General features: G+C 43.1%; 1 protein-coding gene across 3 annotated transcripts in view; it reads left to right on the plus strand.

Moving 5' to 3' along the window:
* nav2a (neuron navigator 2a) overlaps positions 1–25,680 on the plus strand; it is a 465,240-nt gene extending 439,560 nt beyond the window's left edge. For all 3 annotated transcript variants that reach the window (XM_078549510.1, XM_078549511.1, XM_078549512.1), the window contains 11 exons: positions 196–355; positions 776–873; positions 7,868–7,963; positions 8,745–8,913; positions 12,004–12,239; positions 14,139–14,293; positions 16,111–16,182; positions 17,688–17,884; positions 19,533–19,651; positions 20,213–20,416; positions 23,171–25,680. In XM_078549510.1, the coding sequence (XP_078405636.1) occupies positions 196–355; positions 776–873; positions 7,868–7,963; positions 8,745–8,913; positions 12,004–12,239; positions 14,139–14,293; positions 16,111–16,182; positions 17,688–17,884; positions 19,533–19,651; positions 20,213–20,416; positions 23,171–23,296 (1,632 nt within the window). In that variant the 3' untranslated portion in view covers positions 23,297–25,680. The remainder of the gene's footprint in view (positions 1–195; positions 356–775; positions 874–7,867; positions 7,964–8,744; positions 8,914–12,003; positions 12,240–14,138; positions 14,294–16,110; positions 16,183–17,687; positions 17,885–19,532; positions 19,652–20,212; positions 20,417–23,170) is intronic.

Genomic DNA, 25,680 nt, shown 5'->3' on the forward strand with positions numbered 1-25,680 from the left:
ATAGGATGGTTGTGAAAATCACTATATAAATGCAAGTCTTTTTTCTGTTTAACCTGTCTTGTAAAATGCTTCTAGTGTGCACTACTACAAGTGTGAAACAAGGGTGTTTGCTTAACATCAGGTCTTTTGCACGGTTACACAGTGCTTTAAAAAATGCCTGGCTTGCTTTAATATTTAAATCCTTTTCTCTTCTAGACTGAAATTGAAAAGCTGAAGGCTGAGAATGACCGGTTGAAGTCTGAAACCCAAGGCAACTGCAGTAGGGCCCAGTCCCAGCTTTCCATCTCTTCGTCCCCTCGTCAGTCACTCGGCCTTTCCCAGCACAGCCTTAACCTGACCGAGTCCACCAGCCTTGGTATGCCACTCTGAAATAGTCAACTCCTATTGCTATATTTGCACCTGAAATATGGATAACGAGTGTACTCATTGCATATCCAATGATGGACACATTGTAGGTCTCAGTTTTAACATTCTGGCTAAGACTGTAAATTTGGTTGAATTACTATTTAACTTTCCATCCTTTTAAATGCATTGCTGTAGGGCAGCATTGCTTGAGTGCCATCATATCATCACAATTCCGCACTCGTCATTGAAGTCAGAATCGTTTAGCCCAGGCTGACAAAGCTAAGCAGTGAATTTTGACACTGTAAATGCAGTTCAACTTGCATTGAGTTGAGATCAGAAACAGAGAGGTCATTGTCTGAGCCAGCAGGGTATTCACGTTCACTGTTGTCTTCCCACACTTCCATTTCTAATTGATGTTATTGTTGAGCAGATATGCTACTTGATGACAATGCAGACGGCTCGGCTCGCAAAGAAGGCAGGCACGTAAAGATTGTAGTCCGCTTGCAAGAGGAGATGAGATGGAAGGAGGTATGTTGAAGGCAGCCAACTCCACGGTTGAAAATGCTCCTGATAATATGCAGCTGGGGTGTGACACATCACTATTTGGGAGAATTCAGCTCCCAAAAGCATTGGAAGCCAAGACAGAAATATGTGCTGCACTCATGGAGTTTCTTGCTAGATCACTTCAGAAGGCATTAAAAGATAATCATTTAATGTGTGACTAGAGTCATATTTTGACTAGACAGGATAGGGATGGCAACTTAGCTTCTCTGAAGGATATTACTGAACAGGCTGAATTCTTACAAGAATCTATTTCCAAGGTCATTTATTTTTTTGGTGCCTGTTCACATGTTACCAATTTAATTAAATTCAAACTCACAATGTGCCAGGTTGGCATTTGAACCCATGACCTTTAGGTTGCTTGTCCAGAACCATAACCATCACAATGCTGTGCTCAAGCTGAGCACTTTAGCGGCACGAAATTCTTTGTAGACCTTCAGTATGTGCCAATTGTTAAGTGTTACTTCAGCATGTGCACTTGTCATTTTTATTTTCCCACTTATGTGATATTAATCTTTACCATCATCATCCTAGAGGTTATCATTGACCAGAAACTAAACTGGACCAGCCATATAAATATTGTGGATACAGGAGCAGGTCAGAGGCTGGGAATTCTGTGGCAAGTAACTCACCTCTTGACTCCCCAAAAGCCTGTCCACCATCTACAAGGCACAAGTTAGGAGTGTCATGGAATACTCTCCACTTGCCTGGGTGAGTGCAACCCTCAAGAGGAAGCTTGACACCAATCAAGACAAAGCATTCCACTTGATCAGCACTCCAATCACCACCTTAAGCATTCACTCCCTCCACCACCAACGTACAGTGGCAGCAGTGTGTACCATCTAGAAGATGCATTGAAACAACTTGCCAAGCCATCTTTGACAACTTTTTCCACATCCGCGACCCTACCCCCTAGCAGATGCACAGGGACACTACCACCTGCAAGTTCCTCTTCAAGCAACACACCACCCTGGACTTGGAAATATATTGCCATTCCTTCACTGTCACTGGGTGAAAATCCTGGAAATCCCTTCCTAACAGCACTGTGGGTGTACCTACACCACATGGACTGCAGCAGTTCAAGAAAGGTGGTGCACCACCACTTTCTCAAGGGCAATTAGCGCTAGGGAACAATGTTGGCCTTGCCAGTGATGCTTACATCCCATGAACAAATTGAAAAAAATTGGGCCACAGCATGGAGCTGGCAGCATAATCAGCTCAGTGTTACTTGGTGAAGCTTTTATTGCAAGGGGGGTGGAGTATAAAAGTAGGGAAGTCTTGCTATGACTGTACAGGACATGGGTGAGACAACCTGGAGTACTGTGTGCATTTTCGGTCTCCTTACTTAAGGAAAGATATACTTGCATTGGAAGCAGTTCAGAGAAGGTTCACAAGGCTGATTCCTGGAATGAAAGTGTTGTGTTATGAGAAAAGGTTGAGCAAGTTGGGCCTATACTCATTGGAGTTTAGAGGAATGAGAGGTGATTTTATTGAAACGCGTAAGATTCTGAGGGGGCTTGACAGGATGGATGCTGAGAGGATATTTCTTCCCATGGAGGAATCTAGAACTAGGGGGCACAGTTTAAAAATACGGGGTCGCCCATTTAGGATGGAGATGAGGAGGAGTTGAGGGCTGTTAGTCTGGGGAATTCCCTTCCAGAGAAAGCAGCGGAGGCTGGGTCATTGAATATATTCAAAGCTGAGTGAGAGTTTGCAGCAACAACGGAGTAAAGGGTTATGAGATGGGAGCAAACAGGAAAGTGGAGTTAAGGCCACAATCAGATCAACCATGATCTTATTGACTGGCGGATCAGGCTTGATGGGCTGAATGGCCTACTCCTGCTCCTATTTCTTATGTTTTTGTAAACCAAAGGATAGTTGGTGTGGGAAATAGGAATGTTATCCTGATTCATACGAATTAGGAACAGGAGTAGGCCACTCGGCCCCTCCAGCCTGCCATTCAATAAGATCATGACTGATCTGAATGTAACCTCAACCCACATTCCTGCCTGTCCCCGATAATCTTTCACCCCCTTGTTAATCAAGCATCTATCTAGCTCTGCCTTAAAAATGTAAAGATTCTGCTTCCACCGCCTTTTGAGGAAGAGAGTTCCAAAAACACTCAACCCTCTGAGAGAAAAAATTTCTCCTCATCTCTGTCTTAAATGAGCGACTCCTTATTTTTAAACAGTGACCCCTAGTTCTAGATTCTCCCACAAGAGGAAACATCCTCTCCACATCCACCCTGTCAAGACCCCTCAGTATCTTAAAGGTTTTAATTAAGTCACCTGTTACTCTTCTAAACTTCAGTGGATACAAGCCTAACCTGTCCAGCCTTTCCTCATAAGACAACCCGCCCATTCCTGGTATCAGTCTAGTAAACCTTCTCTGAACTGCTTCTAAATCATTTATATCTTTCTTTAAATAAGGAGACCAGCACTGTACACAATACTCCAGATGTGGTCTCACCAATATCCTGTACAACTGAAGCATAACCTCCCTACTTTTATAATCAATTCCCTTCACAATAAAGGATAACATTCTGTTAACTTTATTACCTGCTGTACCTGCATACTAATCTTTTGTGATTCATGCACTAGGACACCCAGATCCCTCTGAGTCTCAGGGCTCCTCAATCTCTCACCATTTAGATAATAACCTTTTTCACTCTTCCTGCCAAAATGAATGATTTCACATTTGCCCACATTATACTCCATTTGCCAGATCTTTGTCTACTCACTTAACCTATCTATGTTACTTTGTAGCCTTCTTATATCCTCTTCACAATTTACTTTCCTACCTATCTTTGTGTCATCAGCAAATTTAGCAACCATTCCTTCAGTCCCTTCATCCAAGTCATTTATATAAATTGTAAAATGTTGAGGCCCCAGCACTGATCCCTGTGGCACACCATTCATCACATCCTCCCAACCAGAAAAAGATCTATTTATGCCAATCTCTGCTTCTCATTAGCTAACCGATCTTCTATCCATGCTAATGTTTTACCCCCTACACCATGAGCTTTTGTACATCCATTTGTCTTTATCCCTTTAAAGGACCCCTTTATCCACAGCACATGTGACTCCTTCAAAGAACGCCAATAAATTGATTAAACACGAGTTCCCTTTACAAAACCACGTTGACTCTGCCTGATTGCCATAATTTTTTCTAAGTGCCCTGCTATGGCATCTTTAATAATAGCTTCTAACATTTTCCCTATGACAGATGTTAGGCTAATTGGCCTATAGTTTCCTGCTTTCTGTCTCCCTCCCTTTTTGACTAAAGGAGTTACATTTGCTATTTCCTGATCTAATGGAACCTCCCCCAAATCTAGGGAATTTTGGAAAATTAAAACCAATGCAGCAACTATCTCACTAGCCACTTCTTTCAAGACCTTAGGGTGAAGTCCATCTGGACCTGGGATTGGTTAGCCCGCATCCCCAACAGTTTGCTCAATACCACTTCCCTGGTGATTGTAATTTTCCAAAGTTCCTCCCTCCTTTCTGTTTCCTGATTTACAGCTATTTCCGTGATGTTCCTTGTGTCCTCTATGGTGAAGACCGAAGCAAAATACCTGTTTAATTCATCTGTCAACTCCCTACTTTCCATTCATTCTTTGCTGTTCTTTGTATTCTTTCCAATCTTCTGCACTGCTATCTATCTTTGTGCAATTATACGCTTTTTCTTTAAGTTTGATACTGCCTTTAACTTTTTTAGTTAACCACGGATGGTGGGCCCTCCCCTAGGAATTTTTCTTTCTCATTGGAAAGTATCTATTCTGTGTATTCTAAAATATCCCTTTAAATGTCTGCCACTGAACTTCTACTGACATATCCCTTAACCTCATTTGCCAGTTCACTTTAGTTAGCTCCGATTTCGTGCCCTTATAATTGCCCTTATTTATGTTTAAAATACTAGTCTTGGACGCACTCATTTCTCCCTCAAAATGAATGTAAAATCCAATCATATTATGACCGCTGCTACCTAGGAGTGCCTTCACTAGGTGGTCATCAATTAATCCTATCTCGTTGCTCAATACCAGGTCAAGTATAGCCTGCTCTCTGGTTGGCTCCAGAACGTGCTGTTCCAAGAAACTATCCCGAGAACATTCGATGAACTCCTCATCTGCGCTACCTTTGCCCACCTGAATTTTCCAGTCTATGGGCAGAACTTTCCCCTCGTCAGGTGGGCAGGCACGGGAGTGGCCGCGAAATGGTCCACCACCCAGGATCGGGCCCCAACCACGCTTTCACGCTCACTAGCCAATTAACAGCCAGCCAGCGTGAAAGGCACACTGAGAGCCTCAGTTGCTGGGGTGGGGGGGCGGGAGGAGCTCGAGCGCTGAAGTTTGCACTTGCGCAGGGGGAGCGCTCACTGAAAGCTCCCTGAAGGCACAGAGCTGCCTCAGGAAGCTGAAGATTTTTAAAATGAAAACTGAAGAATCAACAAATAATAAACATGTCCCCACATGTGACTCACATGAAGAGGGACATGTTAAAAATGAGTTTAAAAGAACATTTATTTTTTTTATTCACTGTTGGAAACCTCATCCAGCCCGTGGATGAGGTTTGGTAAAAACGCAAAGGCCGCCTGGCCTACTCGCCCACCCGCTAACCGTAAGGTTGGACAGGGCAGCAAAACATTCAACTTAATTACCTGCTTAAGGGCCTTTATAGGCCTCTTTATTGTCGGTAGGCATGCTCAACTTAGGTCTTCCCTCTCTAATGTGCTAATACCATCATTAATTAACAGAGCCACCTTTTCCCAACCTCCTGTCTTTCCTAAATGTCACATACCCTTCAATATTCAGGCCCCAATCTATGTCATCCTGCAGCTATGTCTCTGTATTGGCTATCAGATTGTACTTATTTATCTCAATTTGTGCGATCAGTTCATCTGTTTCATTTCAAATGCTACGTATGTTTAGATACAGAACCTTTAGTTTTGTCCTTTTACTCTTCTTGTAGCCTCTAGCCTTCTCTGCTGATTTACTCTTAGATTTGTACTCTCTGTCCCTTCCTGTCACAGTCTGTTTATTGCTTCCCATATTAATACCTGTCTCTCTTGCTTTGTCTCTACTCTTTGGTTTACAACATCTTCTCAAATTTGATCCCTTGCCCCCATTCAGTTTATAACCCTCTCTACTTCCCTGGGAAGGTGGCCTCGTGAGGACACCAGCCCCAGCACGGTTCAGGCGTTGACCCGTCCCAACATGCAGATCCCACTTTCCCCAATACTGGTGCCAGTGCCCCACGAACCAGAATCCACTTCTCCTACACCAGTCTTTGAGCCACGCATTCAGTTCTCCAATCTTATTTTTCCCTATGCCAATTTGCACGTGGCTTAGGTAATAATCCAGAAATTATTACTTTTGAGGTTCTGCTTCTTAACTTGGTGCCTAGCTCATCATACTGACTATGCAGAGCCTACTTCCTCATCCTGCCTATGTCATTGGTGCCAGTATGGACCACAACCACTGGATCCTCCCCCTCCCGCTGCAAGTTCCTCTCCAGCCTTGAGCAGATGTCCTGAACCCTGGCACTGGGCAGGCAACAAAGCCGCCTGGACTCTCACTCTTTGTTACAGAGAACAATGTCAATCCCCCTACTACCACTACATTTCTTTTTGCTCCCCCCTGCTTGGATGGCTTCCTGTCCCATGGTGCCATGGTCAATTTGCTCATCCACTCTGTAGCCCCCACTCTCATCCACATGGGCTGAGAGACCTGTTGGACAATTGCCAAGGCTCATACTCTTGCCCTCTGGCTCCCCTTACCTGCCTCACTCACAGTCACAGTCTCCTGTCCCTGGCCACTGACCAAATCAGAAGACCCTATCCTAAGTGGCGTGACTGCCTCCTGGTATAAGGCATCCAGGTAACTTTCCTCCTCCCTGATATGTCGCAGAGTCTGCAGCTCAGCCTCCAGCTCAATGACTCTGAGCTGAAACTCCTCAAGCTGCAAACACTTACTACAGATGTATTTGCCCTGGTCACAGTGTTGCCCAGGAGCACCCACATGCTGCAGCCTTGACACATCACCTGTCCTGCCATTCTTGTTTTAAATAATAACTTCATTATATTAATCACTTATTTATGTTGCATTCTTATATATTTTATTAAGTTTACCACCAAATTGTGTACTATTTTAAACCTTAGGGATAGAATAAAACTTACCCACTTACCAGATACTCACCAGACAGCTAGCTCCTGTAGTAGAGCAAGAACCAATTTCTATGGCATGCAAAAAATAGAAAGGGGAAACTAACAACTCCTTCTCCCCCCCCTTCATCAAACTCCCCTCACCAAACTCCAAGTCTTCACTCAGTTAGTCAGCTGCACTCCATTTGCCAAGGCTGCACTGAAGAACCATGGATTTATAGTCAGCTGAAGTGGGGCTACAGTAACCAGATTCAACCAGTTGGCTAATTAACTACTCAGCTCCTACAGCTGAGAGTGAGTTTACCCTATCTAAACTGCAAGAAAGAAAGAACGTAGCCTGCTTACACAGTACTTTACAGTTACTGCTAATTACAGACTAGATTAGATTTTAAGAGGAAGATTTAAAAACAAAATTAAAACTTAAAACTCCCCTCTCACCAAACCCCAAGTCTTCACTCAGTTAGTCGGCTGCGCTCTGTTTGCCTAGTTTTGCCAGTTCATCGTGTATTAGGTTAGAATTGGGATTACAGCACATTGTTGGACAGAATAAAGATAAGTTTACTTGGCATTTGAATATGTTTAATGCTGACACAGAACTCCATGAATTTTTTTTTTCTTTTAGCCATTCTTTATGAGCAGAAAAATAAATGACCAGTGAATTCAGGTTTTCCTGATTTTGATGCTGGTAAAATCCTCTTCTTTGAAGCTAAAATCCATGCCTTTAGTTTCATCAGTTCAATAATCATTACTACTGGATTACATTACTCCAGAAAATACTGATCTATTTCTTACTTCACCACAGGAATCTCGGATCCGCCAGTACATAGTTGGCTGCATTGGGGTCAGTGGTAAGACAAAGTGGGATGTCTTGGATGGTGTCGTGCGGCGTCTGTTTAAGGTAAGGAAGGCCCAATTGAGGAAAATAAGATTCGAATGTGTCACCACGCGTTCAGCGGTTGAGGAAGAGGGTCATTATAGGCATTAAGCAAAACATGGAGCAGCTCTTTAAGATAATGACTCCTTTGCAATAGAAGTTACCAGACCTTTATTAGTAACTTTACATCATAACAGTGCTTTGAAATTTCCGTTCACTTTATGGTTTCCCCCCTTTTCATTTTTGCCTTAATTTTCTTCCTTCCTCTCCTCAATGTGCTGTTTCCTCACTGACCACCCTCCGACACCTCTTCTGTTAGTGTCATCAGGCTATTTGACCTTTGGGGGGGGCATCACAGCTGAATTTGCTCTCATTCTCATTGGTGTCCGTTCATGTAAACTTTTTTTGGGAAACCTGAGTTGTTGCCAACTTAGAAAAGACTATGAATTAAAATTACACTCGTTCTTTGTCATTACTATTGTTACTAATAAAGAAAACCGATGTTCTTATTATGGAAGGAGAGTGGCACAGGAAACCACGGGAGTTTATATTTAAAATTTTGTATGAAACAGAAGTGTTTAGCAGAAGACCCCAATCTGAAAAGTATGGTTGTGCTTTAAAATGAAATAATTGGACAATGCTTTTTGTTACATTATCTAAGTAAATCATTTTCCCTGACTCTTCAAAGTTCCTGCATTTTATCAATTCAAACATAATAATCAATCCCAATATGAAATTCTAGTTTCCTGCTCTAGTTTGGAATTTAAGATATTTTAGTTTAACCTAATGACCCTGCCTTTCACAGGAATACATTATCCATGTGGATCCAGTGAGCCAGTTGGGCCTAAACTCAGACAGTGTGCTGGGCTACAGCATAGGAGACATCAGACGCACCAATAATATAGATACACCCGAACTGTTACCCTGCGGCTATTTGGTAGGAGAAAGCAACACAGTCACAATGTCACTGAAAGGTATGAACATTACTCATTGTGTAGGTTTCTACTTGATTTTTAAATGTGGAATTTTGGAAATCGGAAATGGAGGCAAAACTTAACCCATAGAATTATTGTTTCTACATACTCTGTGCTCAGCCTTATCTGACAGACAAATGCCAAATAGCTTTGTGACTACAAGCTACTGATTTCACTGATAAGCACGGGAACAGAGAAGATTAGCCACCCCAGAGCTATTTGACATCGTATTCCTGACATCCCCTGCTGATTATATTGAACATTACTACACCATTCCGCAGGCAATTGTAGTTCCAAACACTATAATAAATATCCCTCAGTTTGATAGATTCAAGCATGTAAGAATTTCCTGAAAGCCTGTGTCGAAACAATAATAAAGCATTAAAGTGTATAGTACAGTCTAAGTACAACATAATGCTGATTTTCCATGTAAAAGATCGAGAAACATGGTCATAGGTGATTTGTGCTTTTTAGCTGAAATTTCCTTAACCTTTTATGCAGACTCCTTCCGCTGCTCCTTGTCATGGACTGATTGCTCACAAATAAAAATGCAGATCACATAATCTTCTCTGAAATTAATGTCAGTTTGGAACAGGGTATAAATTTACATGTAAAATTTTAGACACCACAGGACTTGATCCTATTTCTGATGTTTTATGGTAACTTTCTTAGGCAATTTTAAAAACAATTTTCTCCACTGAGACCGACAGTGTATTTTCTGTACATTTGAATGCATCAGAATGTCTATACACTGGAAAAACTAACAGCTGTGTTTTCTTAATCACACTGTGCCTAATGTGCATGAATGATGGTTCCAAGACTTCCAGCTTAAATTAAATATTTTAAATTTTCATAAGAGATAAGTTTGTTGCTTTCCTCAGACCTACTTATTGATGCTTATTTTATGTCAGTATGTCCAGTGTTTTCTAACAGAGATTTTCAGGAATTTTTTTTCAACACAGTGAGAAAATTAGTGTAAATTTTGATGTAAATTTTAGCTTAATTTGCCAGTTGCGCCATTTCAGGAAAATTGGGCAGCTCTCAACAGCTTCTGTGCTGTGGGCTCTATGAAACATTATATCTGACGTTTGGAGCACAGAAGGAGTCCATTCAGTCCATCATGCATGCCAGCCCTTTCATCGAAGAACTAGTCAATTAGTTCCACATACCCCCATCCCTGCCACTTTTCACATAGCCTTGCAAATTTTTCCATTTCAAGTATTTATCCAATTGCCTTTTGAAAGTTATTACTGAATTTGGACCCATTCCTCTTTGAGGCAGTGAATTATAGATCATAACAACGTAGCTATGTAACATTTCAAATGTTGTTACAATGTTGGGAGATTTAGTACAAGTTGGAAGCTCAGGCACAGCAATCAAACCAAGTTGAAGGTGTGCAATGTATATTAAGATTGGGCATAAATTGAATGTTCGAATGTTAATGCAAGTTACCACACTCGTCACATAGACCAATTGTTTGACTAGTTATAAGCATAAAACTCATCGGTACAATAGTATGTTAATGCCCAACACAACCAGCAGAGGGAGTCCATTATCAACCATTAGGTGAGAAAAATCAATGCTCAACTTCTTCAATCCCTCTTGATTTTACTCATTTATATTTTTGTTTAAAGATTTGTATCCTTCTCCTCTGCTAGAATCTGTAGATTTACATTGTATCCTACTAAGCGGCCCTCCAATGCTATCCTGGGTAATGCACTCTAGGTTGTGGGTACTGGGCAATACAAATGTGACATACCCCGGTTTAATTTCTAATCCGTGTTCCACTGAGGCTCAGTGCGCAAGTGAGCGGGAACCATGAGCATAACTACTGTCCAGTTACCCTTGGTGGTAAATGCATGGGCAAGTACCTCCACTGAGGTGAGTTGGGGATTGGTTGTGATCCGATTGCATTGGCCAGTTAAGCTGGTAGTGCTCACTGTGCCCACAGGGGAGGAATAGGCCAAGGACAAAGCACAAAGTGTTGTCTGAACCTATAGGACCAAACTTTGGGTCAGTCCTTGTCATCAGGAGGGGGAAGGGAGAGAAGGCGGGGTAGAGGGGAAGGGAGATGGATGCCAAAGAAGTTGTTATGCTTTATTCTAGCATTACAAAAGAGTAGAATAGCATTATTATCTGAATGTGCTGCATAAACAGAATCATCAGAAACAATTAGGACATTTGAAGAAGAAGCAGAATAGCTGTTGGCCTCAGTGTACCCTGTATTCCACATGTGTGATGAGTATAACTTTGGCTGCAATTTTCCTGAGCTGGCAGAATTCCCGCCTCCAGGGCCGAGAGCAGGAGTACCTGTACTTTGGCAGGCGGCTAGACCCGGGGCCACATTTTGCCGACGGCAGCCAATTAAGTGGCTACCACCCCTGTGAAGTTCGGCGACTCAGCCTTCCTCAGGTGCTGCAGGTCAGTCAGAGGGCCGACAGCTCAGCGGCATCACTGCCAGCGGTGGCCTTCGCCAGGGAATACACCTGCCGGCTGAGGGCCCTTCGGTGACAGGCCACTCGATTGTCGTGACGGGGGGCCGTAGCTGGCAGCAGGTCCCTCACTGGACCAAAGAGTGCCCAAAAAGGAGGCTCCCCATGGAGCCTGCTGTGTAGCTTCCCCACATGGTGACAGGCTCAATTGGTTCCTGTGCAGGTAACTCTCCTGCCATTTTTCCCACCGCTGGCAAGACAGCAGGTGGCAGGAATGTGTGGGGCATGTCACCCCGTACCTTCCCATACTATTTTGACAGCTTTGCCACCTCCCAGCCCATCATCAAAAGGCTGGTAAAATTTAGTCTATTATCTCACACATATGTCCGTATAGGTGTTTCGACTTCCTTTAAATGCTGTTTTCTATTTCAAAATTATAATTCAACAAGCTTCTCAGGTTAAGTCTGAGAAAATGTCATGGAACCAATATTTAACAGAGTAAGTCAGCCCAAGTTCCAAAACCATGAATCACAGAATCGCAGAAGTGAAATGGATAAAGGTGAATAAATGAAATATTGCAGTACTGTTTTTAGAAAAAGAAAGCATCCTCAGTCCTATCCTTTCTTTTAACACTTGTCAGTTCTGCTCTGTCCCTCAGGCCTGTCGGAACACAGTTTAGATTCCCTCGTGTTTGAGACACTAATCCCAAAGCCGATGCTGCAGCGTTATGTCTCCCTGCTGACCGACCACCGCCGCATCATTCTGTCAGGGCCAAGCGGCACTGGGAAAACCTACCTGGCCAATCGGCTTGCTGAGTACATGGTGCTCAGGGAAGGCAGGGAATTGACAGATGGAGTCATCGCCACCTTTAATGTGGATCACAAATCAAGCAAGGTGAGAAAGCAGGTTTGGTCTAATACTTGGCCGGCTGCATGTCGTTTAGAGTGAGGGTGATGTAATGGATGTTGCTGGTTAGGTAGAATCTACAGTACAGAAATAGGCCATTCAGCCCAACAGGTCTGTACTGATGTTCGTGTTCCACATAAGCCTTCAAGGCACCTGTGCTTTTTTAAAAATTCTTTCATGGGATGTGGGCATTGCTGCCAAGGCTAGTATTTGTTACTCATCCCAAGTTGCCCTTGACCTGAGTGGATTGCTAGGTCATTTCTGAGAGCAGCTATGTGTCAACCACATTGCTGTGGATTTGGAGTCGCGTGTAGGCCAGTCTGGGTAAAGATAGCAGATTTCCTTCCCTAAAGCACATTAGTGAAGCAGATGGGTTTTTACAAAATAAAACAACAGCTTCCGTGGTGGGATTTGAACCCATGTCCCCACAGCATTAGCCTGGACCTCTGGATTACTACTCCAGTAACATTACCGCTACTCCACCATTTCTCCAAGATATACCTCAACTACTCCCTGTGATAGCAAGTTCCACATTCTAACTACTGGCTAGGCAAAAATATTTATCTTAAATTCTTCATTCAGTTAATTAGTGACTATTTTTTATTTATGGCCCTTCATTTTGGACCCCTCCAAAGTGGAAACATCTTCTCTGCGACTGTCCTATCAAAATAATTAATGATTTTACAGACCTGTATTAGGTCACCCTGAAGACTTTTGTATTTTAGAGAAGAGAGTCCAACCTGTTCAGCCTTTCCTGATAGATCGAACCTCACAGTTCTGGCATCCTTTTTTTTCACCTTCACCAGTGCTGTTGCATCCTTTTTATAAATTGAACACCAGAAAGGTATAATCCAAAGGCATCCCATGCATTGGTGGAAACATTAGCAGCATTTCTGGTAAGGTCATCCTCCTAACTACCGTGTTTACCAGAATGTTAATTACTGCTGCCAGCCTTGTACCTACGCTAGTGCATGCAAATTGTTTCCCTTTTTATCTACTGAAGAAAGAAATGGGGCAATGATTCATTAGCATAGTTGCCAAGCAGCTCTTAGTCAAGTCCGGACTCTGACTATCTGCACTGGCTGGTCATTTGACTATCTGGGAAGAGAGTGTCTCAGCCCAACCGATCCTGTCCTCACCTGGTGAGCACCTAGTGGTGTTGGATAACAAACAGGAGCAACAAGCACAGCTACTTTTTCATCATCCCTCACACACTGTTTTCAGTCTGCTGCCTTGTGGGATGGGATCAGTTAACTTAGTACAGTGCACGGATTAACCCCGTGACTCTAGACAAGCTATTAATTTTCCATCTTTGTGGGAGGTCTCTCATGGATATATAAAACCTACCACCTAAGTGTTTTGCAGATTTTACAGTGTATAAATTTTAAACAACCAGTGTAGCACAATACGATCATTGCACATTTCTGTTTATAAGCCAGATAAACTGTATGCAAGTCATATGCCAAGGACCATAAATCCATGTCGCCTATTTAAAACTGTGATGAAATTATAAAGTTTAACAGTCTATAAATTTGTGACTCCTTGTCACATTTGTTGCAGTGTTTAAGTGCTTCCTGCATATTGTACTGGGGTAGTATTTTTCTTATACCGTTATTACTTTATCTATAAGGTACCGGAGTCAAAATTTGTAGCTGGTGGTGACTCAAAAGATCCTGTGGACTGCAGTTACCTATCATTGTGTTCATAATAAATTGTGGATGCCTTAGTTCATCTTGAGGAAAATATTAACTTAGCAAATAACATTATCATATCTATGAAACTGAGCAAACCAAACTCTGGTTCTTGTGTTACAAGCATCGATCATCAGCTGTGCAGCATGTGGATGTGTGAGTGCACAGAATGATCCAAGCCACTCTTGTTTTTCAGGAGCTGCGTCAGTATCTTTCAAACCTTGCAGATCAGTGCAACAGTGAGACCAATGCAGTGGATATGCCTAGTGTGATCATCTTGGACAATTTGCATCATGTTGGTTCCCTTGGAGAGATCTTCAATGGCCTTTTGAACTGCAAGTACCATAAATGGTAATGGCCTTATTTATCTTGGTTCAAGACTCTTGTTGTCTCCTGTTCAGCTACGAGTGATGATGCATGCTGAAGCGCAATACCACCAGTGCTGGAAGCTTTCCAGTACTTTGCCTGCATGATTCATTTACATGTCTAGCCGGTGAATGTCAGCAATGTATCATAAGCCAGCCTGTCCCTGCTTGCACAGCTTCTAGTGTAGTTATCTGGAAAGCAATCAGGAGTGGAACAATTGGTTGATTTTCATTCTCCCACCCCAGAGTTAAAGAAATCTATATGTAGTGCCTACGAGTACCCCAGATGGTATTGCACTGAGCAAGAGAGATGAAAGTCAACAAAACAAGAATAAAACCTTAGGGCTGGATCTTACGGCTGCAAATTGGGCAGGTCCCACTGCCCCAACCCGCCCACCACACCCCCGGCGCAAACAAAAGGTGCAGCATGATGGGGTCGGGGTGGTAATACGATGTCATCGCGCCAGCCTCCCGATATTATGCAAGGCGAGCAGACACAAACATCGGAAACCCGCTCGCCATTTTAAAATCGCCAATTAACAAGCTATTGAGCTTGTTAAAGACCCGATTGTATGGAATTTTCCGTTGCCTGCCACATTATTCAGGTGTCAGACGTGAAAAGGTTTGTGAGCAATTTCCGGCAGGTATGACAAACCGAAGGTCTTCCAACGGGAGCGTGGCTGCTTGTAGCCGGTGAAGCTGGAGGAGTCCCCATGATTTTTCAGTTAACTTTTCGACCTCTTTGAGCCTTCAACAAAAAGCAGAGAGTGATTCGGAGAGCAGGGGGACCTTTTAAATTTGTAGCTGTGACTGACTTGCTCTTTTTGTGGCGTAAATCCCTCTGCCACATGACGCCCTGGCCTGGTCTCCCGATTGGGCCTGGAGTTCCCCCCAGTTTTGTATCTCTAATTGGCCGCCTTCCTGCCGGGCGACCGCTAATTGGCTATCCGGCTCTTGATTCTGCGATGTGAAACGGTGGGGCGGGCGGGAGCGAGAGGACCACTCACTTTCTGTTCGGCCTCTCTCACCCTGCTGCAGATTGTAAAATCCAGCCCTCTACCGTTACAGGCTGACGATTGAACCATTCGAGAGCTCTCGTCCGCCGAAGAAATACTTCAGTCAAGAGAAGAAAGAGCTTGAATTTAAAGGGCAGCTTTTATGAGCTTAGGATGTCCCAAAGCGCTTCGCACCCAATAAAATACTTTTCAAACGTAGCCACTGTTGTTGTGTAGGAAACGCTGCAGCGCCCAGCAAGGGAGCCACAAACAACAAGTGCGTTACATAATCAGTTAACCTGTTGCTCGAGAGAGAAATTTTACTCGGGACAGCAGAGAACTCACCACTCATTTTTCAAATAACGCCACGGGAAATTTTAAATTTTAAGGCCGGCTGAGGTGAAGACGGGATCTCGTTTTTTTTTCTGACTCGTTCTCAGTCGGACATCATTGGGAAGCCTGCATTTGTACCTTTTGTTGTTCTATACACTGAGAATGTGGTGGTGGGCCTTACTCTTGAGTTGCTGCAGTCTGTGTGGCGAAAGTCTCAGCAGTTTAATACAATGGAGTGGCTTGCTGGTCATGTGCCCACGTCAGAGGGCAGCTAAGAGTCACACGTTGGTGTGGAACAGATGTCACTTATAGGCCAGACCTTCCGTAAGGGATATTAGTGAACCAGTTGAGTTTTCCTTTAAGACAACTCAAGATCACTTTAACTGATGCCTGCTTTTTCCCTATTCCAGAATTTTTCAACTGAATTCAAACGGTTCTGCAAATATTTATTAACATTTGACAATTTATTTTCCAGCCCTTATATCATTGGCACAATGAACCAGGCTACATCTTCCACTCCTAACCTCCAACTTCATCATAACTTCAGGTAACGTCTGGACCTCCTCCTTACTGGAACTTGTTTCAGTTTTGTTAAGGTTCCAACTAGTTTTCTTATGTTAAGTGCACCCATTGTACATCAACTCTCAGATTTTTAAAACAAGCTCTCATTAAGATCAACGCCTTTTAACATTTGACTCTTTGGCTCTTATTAAGATAACATCTTATCGAGGCCTCCCTTTGTAGTAAATGATAACTTTATCCGATTGCCATCCATAGGTACACAATCTCATCGACTTCTTGTTAGCAGGAAGGCGACCTGAGCAGCTAAAGCCCTAAGTTAGCAAATTGTTCACAGACTCAAGATTTAGCCTGCTCCCTCATTATTCTGCATGGCTCAGCATTTAACCATGTGTACATTTATCCATTGACGATTAAATGCACTTTTATGTAAGGGATCCAAAGTGAAGCACATATTAGATATCGGCATTTAGAGAATTATGGGCTTGAATACATAATATGTTTGAAATGGCGCATTGTTATCTCTCTTGTCCATGCACACTCCCACATGTGCTGATCTATGCACACACTCCCACACATAGTCCCATGCTCACACACACTGACACACACACACACACGCACACACACAAGCACACACACATGCTCCCTCACATAAACACACGTTCTCACAAATGCACACATACTCACACACACACACCCCGACGCATACTCCCACGCATGGCTCCACATATGTTTAAACACACACCCCCACATGTGCACATATGCACACACTCACATGAGCTCTCACACATTCTGGCATGGGCTCCCACACATGTGCTCTCAAGCACAGCATTTTCAACAAAAAAAAAAATTCCAAAAGCTGAAATTATATTCTGAGGTGTGGAGTCTGGAATGACAGTACCTTTTCTTCCATCTTTTCATAGAATGTGCTTCTCTCAATGCAAGTTGCTGTTGTTGAGATTGGAAACTCATCGCTTCAAGGATTTGGGAGCACAAAATGCATGGTTCCTCTCCATGACATTGGCAAATACAGTACATTGTTTAAATGTGCAATTCTGTGAAGGCATTAGTTATGCTTGCGATATAGAAATATTCTGGCATTTTTCTTGGAGAATCAGTGATTATTTGTGTAAAGCTTCAGTTCAGGAGATGAACATTAAACAAATTCAATGATGGGTCAGATTGCACATGGTCTGGGGAAGGAATGATCTTGATATGTCACATGGCCTATTCTTGCAACATGCTTCCTTGGGTTGCATGTGGCTCTTGTGCCTCGTCTCGCATGTGGTTATTGACATGCGCTTGACCAATGCTCCAAAGCTCTGGCAGTGTGTTTCCCGGCAAAATGCTGTCACTATAAAACTGGGATTAGACATTCGGGGACCAGGAAGTGAAGGGCAGAATTTGACTATTTAATACCAATCACGGCAAATTGAAAACTGAAAACTCTGGCTAATTAAATGTCATAGCCCCATCAAGAACACGATGTCTGTTGAACTTCGGATGATGTACATTTTTTTTTCTTCGTTGCAGGTGGGTTCTTTGTGCTAACCATACCGAGCCAGTCAAAGGCTTCTTGGGTCGCTACCTTCGACGGAAACTGATAGAAACTGAGATCAGTACCAGAACGAGAAACACTGAGTTAGTCAGGATAATTGACTGGATCCCCAAAGTCTGGCACCACTTGAACAGGTTCCTGGAAGCTCACAGCTCATCTGACGTCACCATTGGTAATTATCCCCATCATAGAATTAGCAAAGTGCTCACATTGCTTTTAAACAAAGGGGGCAAGAGGGTGGTCTAGTGATACTGTCGCTGGTCTAGTGATCCAGCAGATCAGGCTATTGTTCTGGGGACATGGGTTCAAATCCCACCAAGGCAGCTGGTGGAGTTTTAATTCAATTGATAAAATCAGAAATTGAACGCTAGCCTCAGTAATGGTGACCACGAAGCTGTCGTCCACTGTCGTAAAAACCCAATCAGGTTCACTGATGCCCTTTAAGGGAGGAAACCGCCATCGTTATTTGGTCTGGCCTACATGTGGCAGTGGGCGTTACTAGCAAGACCACCAGCATTTGTTGCCCATCTCTAATTGCCCTTGAACAGAGTGCTTTGCAAGGCCCTTTCAGAGCACAGTTAATAGTCAACCACTGTGGGTCTGGAGTCACATGTAGGCTAGACTGAGTAAGGATGGCAAATTTCCTTCCCTAAAGGATGTTAATGCACCAGATGGGTTTGAACAACAATCAATGATAGTTGCCATTTTTGAGACTAGCTTTACATTTCACATATATTAATGAAGTTAAATTCTATAAGCTGCCAGGGTGGGATTTGAACCCATGTCTCCAGAGTATTAGGCTTCTAATATTTAAATATTCAGAGTACCTTCTTCCTCTATATGTCTTGGATGCTCAAACACAGACACAACCAAAAAAAGCCAATGATGTCTAACCCTCAGACACACGTTGTGTGGGGTGGGCTGGGCTGAGGAGGGGAGGTACATTCTGGAGTAGGCCCAAGATCTGAAGGTTTAGGGATTTCAGACTTTCTGGCTGACTGTCTCCATTGAGAGCCGGAGATATCCAATCAACCAGGCCTCGAGCACTTCAGCTGGATTTTCTGGGCCCCACCACGAATGTTCAATCCAGTTCTCAAAGGATGGTGTGTCAGGTGGGCTGCAGCTGGACCATTTAAATGGCACAGCATAAGAAACATGATGCAGCACACTTAGAGGAAAAGCTCAAGAAACATGGCACCAATCTAAGACAAAGCAATCCGCTTGATTGGCAACCCCACCTACCAGCGTACTCCTTCCATCATCTGCATACCATGCTTCAGTCTGTGCTGTCTATAGGATGTACTGCAGAAATTCGTCAAGGCTTCCTAGACAGTATCTTCCAAACCATGGCCCCTACCACCTAGAAGGACAAGGGTAGCAGATGCATGGGAACGTCACCACATGAAAGTTCTCCTCCAAATCACGCACCATTCCAACCTGAACATATATCATCGTTTGTCTATTGTTGCTATGTCAAAATCCTTGCGCACCCTATCAAACAGCACTGGAAACACCTTCACCACATGAACGGCACAGATTGAGGTAGAAGACCATGATCACCTTATCAAGGGCAATTCGGAATGGGCAATAAATAAACACAGAAGTGCATATGTCCCAGGAATGAGTAAAAAATGAAGGGGGCTGACAAAATCAGCCTTTATACTGTTAACTTCACTTTGGCATCAATTCAGTTTTCAATGAGGAAGAATGGTGACATTAGAACTCGCAGTTACATGTTTTTCTTGGAGATTAATGGGTTTTGTTCAATATATCAGTGAAAGCCCTAATAAGCCATTTTAATTTAATTTCTAATTGTTAAGGTCCTCGACTGTTCCTGTCCTGTCCAATGGACGTTGATGGCTCAAGGGTTTGGTTCACAGACTTGTGGAATTATTCCATCATCCCTTACCTGCTCGAGGCAGTTAGGGAAGGGCTGCAGGTATGTAAAGGCTATGGGTACATTCTCTTCAATCAGAATCCAAACAGAGCTGCACAAGAATTGCTAATGAATCCTTTGCACATCAAAAATAATCTTTCAATAAAGTAGTCATTCAATAAAAACAAGGCAAGTTACTCAAAAAGCGCACAAACCCCCGTTTCTGTTAGAATAGATTAGATAAGTGGTTCAAAGAAAGAGGGATGTGAGAACAGAACAGGCACATTGGATTAGGATTACAGCTCATGTGAAGGATAAGCATCTACACCAGTGTAAACTCGAAGTAATCCTTTAACTCTTTCCAGGTTGGGGATCCACCAACGCTTCATTGAGTAATTTACAGCTGACTTTATCTGTCTGCTAATTAGTTAATACCTTTTCACCATTACTGTTCAATGTGAGTTAATTTTTATTTATTGTCCCATGCTTTAAGATTTACTCAGTTGTTACTTTGTGTGGTTCTGAGGATAGCTTTAGTGTTGGTCAGTTAAAATGCATTTAAAAGGATTCTTTTGCTCTTTCCCTGGTTTCCTTGAAACGTAATCAATCTTTCCTGTTCTGTAGCTGTACGGAAGACGAGTTCCTTGGGAGGACCCAGCCAAGTGGGTGATGGATACATACCCATGGGTTGCCACCCCACAGCAACATGAGTGGCCCCCTCTGTTACAGCTGAGACCTGAAGATGTAGGCTTTGATGGATTTATACTAACACGGGAAGGCGGTTGCAGTAAACAGGCTCAACAGAGTGACGCCGAGGGAGATCCCCTTGTGAGTGCAGTAACTATGGCAACAAACTTCTGAGCCTGAGAGATCCTAAAAGTAAATTAATTTGTACCCTGGGTGTTTTGGCCATGAGACTATTTTATTTTCTTGCCATTTTATTGAGATACAAGGCTTGAGCAATGCTTTAAGGGGAGGAAAAGATTTTGGCCCCGACCTTGCGGCCTCCTGATGGTCATACCCCAGAAGGTGCGCTGGAAGACCCCTTGGAAGTCCCAATGCAAGGACTCCATGGGAATTGCTTGGGAAGTTTCAACTTCCATTGTCTGGAACCCTTCAAAACTCTGAGTTAAAGTCAGAGACTTCACATGGTTCCAACTCACTTACCAGGATAGCTACCCAGGAAACGTTAGAAGGATTAATACCAGTTCTAATTCCTGGATAACTATACTACTGACCGTTTCCCCCCATCCAACTACCTCCCACTCCTCACTACACGCTCAACCATACCCCCGATCCCATGACTACACCCCCCATACCACCGACTAACTATCCTCCTGAACCCCTCATCCCACCTACCCACTCACCCATTTACCTGCCACCCTACCCAGTCACCCACATACCTGCCACCTTACCCCCTCACCCACTTACCTGCCCCCTCACCCACCCACCAGTCACCCTGCCCCCTCACCAACCCACCTGCCACCCTACCCCCTCACCCACCCACCAGTCACCCTGCCCCACCTGCCACCCTACCCCCTCACCCACCCACCTGCCAACCTACCCCCTCACCCACCCACCTACCACCCTACCCCCCACCCACCCACCTGCCACTCTACCCTCTCACCTGCCAACCTACCCCCTCACCCACCCACCTGCCAATCTACCCCCTCACCCACCCACCTGCCAACCTACCCCCTCACCCACCCACCTGCCACCCTACCCCCTCACCCACCCACCTGCCACCCTACCCCCTCACCCACCCACCTGCCAACCTACCCCTTCACCCACCCACCTGCCAACCTATCCCCTCACCCACCCACCTGCCACCCTACCACCTCACCCACTTGCCTTGCAGACTTAATTTCTTTCCTAGCCTGTCAAAGTGGCTTTGGCATATTTAAACTTAGCGGTATACGGCAGCTAGTGCTGTAAAAGAGGTGTGCGGCTTGGCTTCCCCAACAATCCTGCTCTCGAAACAAAGGACTCCAGGAGCAGGTACGCTCCACATTTCTCAGGCAGCCCAGTCCTGAAGTCCATGCGAGAAATGTGGAGCTCCGGTGCAAAGTAAGTAAACAGGAGCAAGTGGCAATCCGATGGCGATTGTCATTCCTCGGAAGATCCGGCCCAACAAGATACATTTGCTTCTGCAATCAATTGTCTGATCTCTCTGACAAACAATGGAGAAGCAAGGTTTAATTCAGTAAAGAAATGATAAAATGTCTGTTTAAAACATCCATAGTCATGATCTCCTACACTAGCACTGGGTACTGTTTCATTGATTGATGTCTGTAACTGGATCCTCAGATAGTAGCATGGCATTGCCCTTGGCACTACTTAAATTGTTTAGTTTTCTATGCCCGCAGCCTCCAATATTTAACCTGTTGCTTTGCCATGCATGGTTCAAGCCTGTTATTTTTCAGTATTAAAGGTCATATTGTGCTAACCTGGGGATTATTGCTGACCAGACTTACACATTGGGAAATGATGGGCAGTGAGCACACATTTCCATGATGTACACAGGCAGTGGGAGAGCTGAGGGATTAGGTGGAGGTTGGCAATTTGTGCATTCCAAGGTCAGACACTCTGGCTATGGGAGAGAGGTGAGGGATTAGATGTACATGTAGTAATGAAGCTGTCAGCGATCACTGTTATTACTGGGTAAAATGACAACAACTTCTGGCATCCTCACTTGCACAACACAGAATCTAAACGTTGCTGTCAGTGAGGTCATTAGGGTTTGCTGTTGCAGTCTCCACTTATGGAGTCACTGATGGGCAAGAACTTAAAAATTATCCACTATCCTCACTCTAAAAACCAATGAAAAGCTTAAGCTTTGTTCAATTAGGAATTACTGAACTTTTAAACAGCATACTAAGTCATACTCCTGAACAATCTCTCTGGCCCTAAACATTCATTTTGTATGAGTGGAATCTCATTCCTTCAAAAGAAAATTTAAATATTTCAGACCCTTTTTAAAATAAATGCGAGTGTTGTTACTTCGCCACTGACTGCAAAATTCAGGCCTGTTTATTAATAAACATTTTCTAGCTGTCTTTTAAAAAAAATGCATATGATCTAAAACACCTAGTGAGCGGCATCGCTCTAGGATGCTCACTTCACTGTGAAATGAGGACGTAGAGGGCTGCACGAAAGGGTCTTGTAGCTGGGAATAATTTGATAATATAGCTTTTTCCTTTAAAACTGCTTTAGACCCATTGGATGAGAGCATGCTATTTATAGTGCTTTGGTGCAAAGACTAAGAAAAATCACTAACAAGTGCATATGCCCAAAAGAATTCCCTGCAATTTATGACTCTTGACATTCTACACAGGCAATCTCTCTTCATTAATAAACTGTGAGAGCTTCAGTGCTCAATGAGGACCTAATAGACAGATTATTTGTCTCTCAGGGAATCAAGGAATATGAGGAACAGGCAGGGAGGTGGAGTTGAAGCCCAAGATCAGCCAGGATCATACTGAATGACGGAGCAGGCTCGATGGGCCATCTGGTCTACTATCCCTGTTCCTATTTCTTGTGTTCTAACATACTGAACATATTCAATTATTTTTTCCTTTCCAGATGAATATGCTAATGAGGTTACAAGAAGCTGCAAATTACTCAAGTCCCCATAGCTACGACAGTGACTCGAACAGCAACAGCCATCATGATGATATTCTCGATTCATCTCTAGAATCCACTCTTTGATCAAGTGTTCTGCCAAAATAATCTGTCACTTCTGTCCAACATTCCTCTGAACATTTCCACGGAACGTGAGGACTTAAATACTTGACTCAGAGGAGGAAACAAACGATCAATAACTCGGTTGCTCACTTTGTCGGATAGAAGCTTCAGTTTAAAAAGAAATGGGTCTTCAAGTACAAGACACTTTAATTCAATTTAACATATTGAAATCCTGGTGGGTGCAGGTCACCCAAGGGAGACTAAATTTTGGGCTTTTCCCCCCCCCCCCCTGTTTTGTTTTATAAACTCAAACTGCACTATTTCTTCATTAAATTGCTGGAGGCATTTATGCCAAGCCAATGAAGAAATGTTGTACACTGCATACAAAAGTAGCGACACCTGATTTTAAAAGGTATGGAACTGACGTCATTGTGCCATGTACTGTCTTGGAAAGATTTATCCTATGCTGCTCTCAACCAAACAGTCAGCAGTCACTGGACATTCCAACCAACTCCTTCAATAATGGAGAGCGAGGGGTCGGGGATAGGGAGGTGGATGCAAACCCTCTCAACTCCAGGTGGTTTTGGTGCTATGTTACCCAACCTTGTTGCTTTTTTGCAGCCGGCTGGGTTAAAAAAAAATACAAACAAGCCAAGCACAAGAGTTTGGTCTCAATTTCATCCACAGTCTACACCAGTCAACGTAGAAAATGTTTAGGTTTCTTCAACGATTGACCAATAGCCGACTGTCGAAAGGATGGGCGGTACTTTTCAAGACCGTGAGAAACAGACTCTGGGACGCTTGGTTGAGCCAGAAATCAATATTGAAGACCCCCATTTTCTCCTCCTCTCACTTTCCTTATTGAAAACGCACGCACACACATTTTGATTGTTACTAAGGCTTGTCTCCTCACCAGGACTGATAACACCTCCACTGGAATTGCACTTTTTCTTTGCAAAAACACAAAAGAAAAGCTGGATTGAGCTGTACCTCAGCGAAGAAACGCAATCCTTCAGCCAAATCCACGCAAGCCTTTTTACAACGTCTGGTGCTGGAAATAAATGATGCCTTACTCTCGCTCTCTCTTTTATACTAATTTTCCTGTTGCTTTTCTTCGCCATTTGTTTTGTATTGTTCCGAAAACAGGGCTGGAATTTCATCTCAAAACATAAAAAGAACCGAGTTTTTTTTTGATTTGGTGTTGGTTCAAATGATAAGCGAGTCATTTGTCAGAAGCAAGACAAACAAGGAGGAAAATCAATGGTTTCTTGGTTCATAATCAGTCCGCAGCTTTATAGTGTTTGTATTGTGACAGTGAATTCAACTACGGTAAATCGCTAAACTGCAAATTTGGACCTTTCATACGAAAGACGATACTATCGCTGCAAAAAAAAAAAAAAATTCTTGATGGACACTACAAAGATAATGATGTATAAATATTGAAATCATCCAGTGACTGAGTAATAGATTTTTAATTGGAGTGCTTGTTGTGCCGTGCTGTTGTCCCCTGCTTTTATGTGATGCATTAACACAAAATCTGGTGTTTATACATTTTGGCTGACCAGTGTATTTCTCTATACCTCAATGGGTTTGTTTATGCTGCCATAATCCTGTTGTTACGGTACCCTGGTCACAATCTTTTCAATTGTTGCATTGAAACTGTGATGGAAATTGCTCAGCTCAGAATGGGTGAAAGGGCGTGAGCCAGTGCTCGATTAAACTGCTTCTGAGCGTATTCTTTTTTTGTTCAGATTTGTATTTTTTTTTTAATGCTTCCAGAAGTCTTTCTTTACTTCCCTTCACATCACGGTGTCCGGTTGTTTAATAGTGTTCTAAGTTTAAGAGGCTATGCAATGTTCATGCTGATTCTTAACGGAAGCCAAAAAAAAATCTTTTTTTTTGAAAACTGCCAACAATTGTACAGGCTGAAGGAGACTTGTATATGGCTTTGGCTTGATTTCTAGATGGTGTTTTCTGTAAATTTTGGGAAATCTGTTTAAATGAAATGCTGATCATGGTAATGATTATTGTACCAAACCCATGTTTGTTACTTGTGATGATTTTTCACATGGTTGTTCAATAGAAAACTATTTGTAGGATTTTGTGACCTAAGTGGAGCAGTTGTTTTGAATGTGTTTAATATGATGTACATTTTTTTCATTGTAACATAAATTGTAAATAATTGATTACAGTGATGCATTTTGATGAATTTTCTAGCCATTTTTAAAACACTAGGAAATGAGTATTTTGTGTACTGTATGCTGTGTCATCCCATTTGAATCAAGTCCTGGTCACTCATTGGATTCGATGGCCTGTACAAGACCATGCCTCATTTGAGGAATAAATCTAGTTATTGTACCAGTCTTAAATTATTCCTGATTCAATAAAATGAATGCTTATTTATTCAA

Source organism: Cetorhinus maximus, chromosome 9, assembly GCF_964194155.1.
Source record: "Cetorhinus maximus chromosome 9, sCetMax3.hap1.1, whole genome shotgun sequence".
Taxonomy (NCBI): Eukaryota; Metazoa; Chordata; class Chondrichthyes; order Lamniformes; family Cetorhinidae; genus Cetorhinus; species Cetorhinus maximus.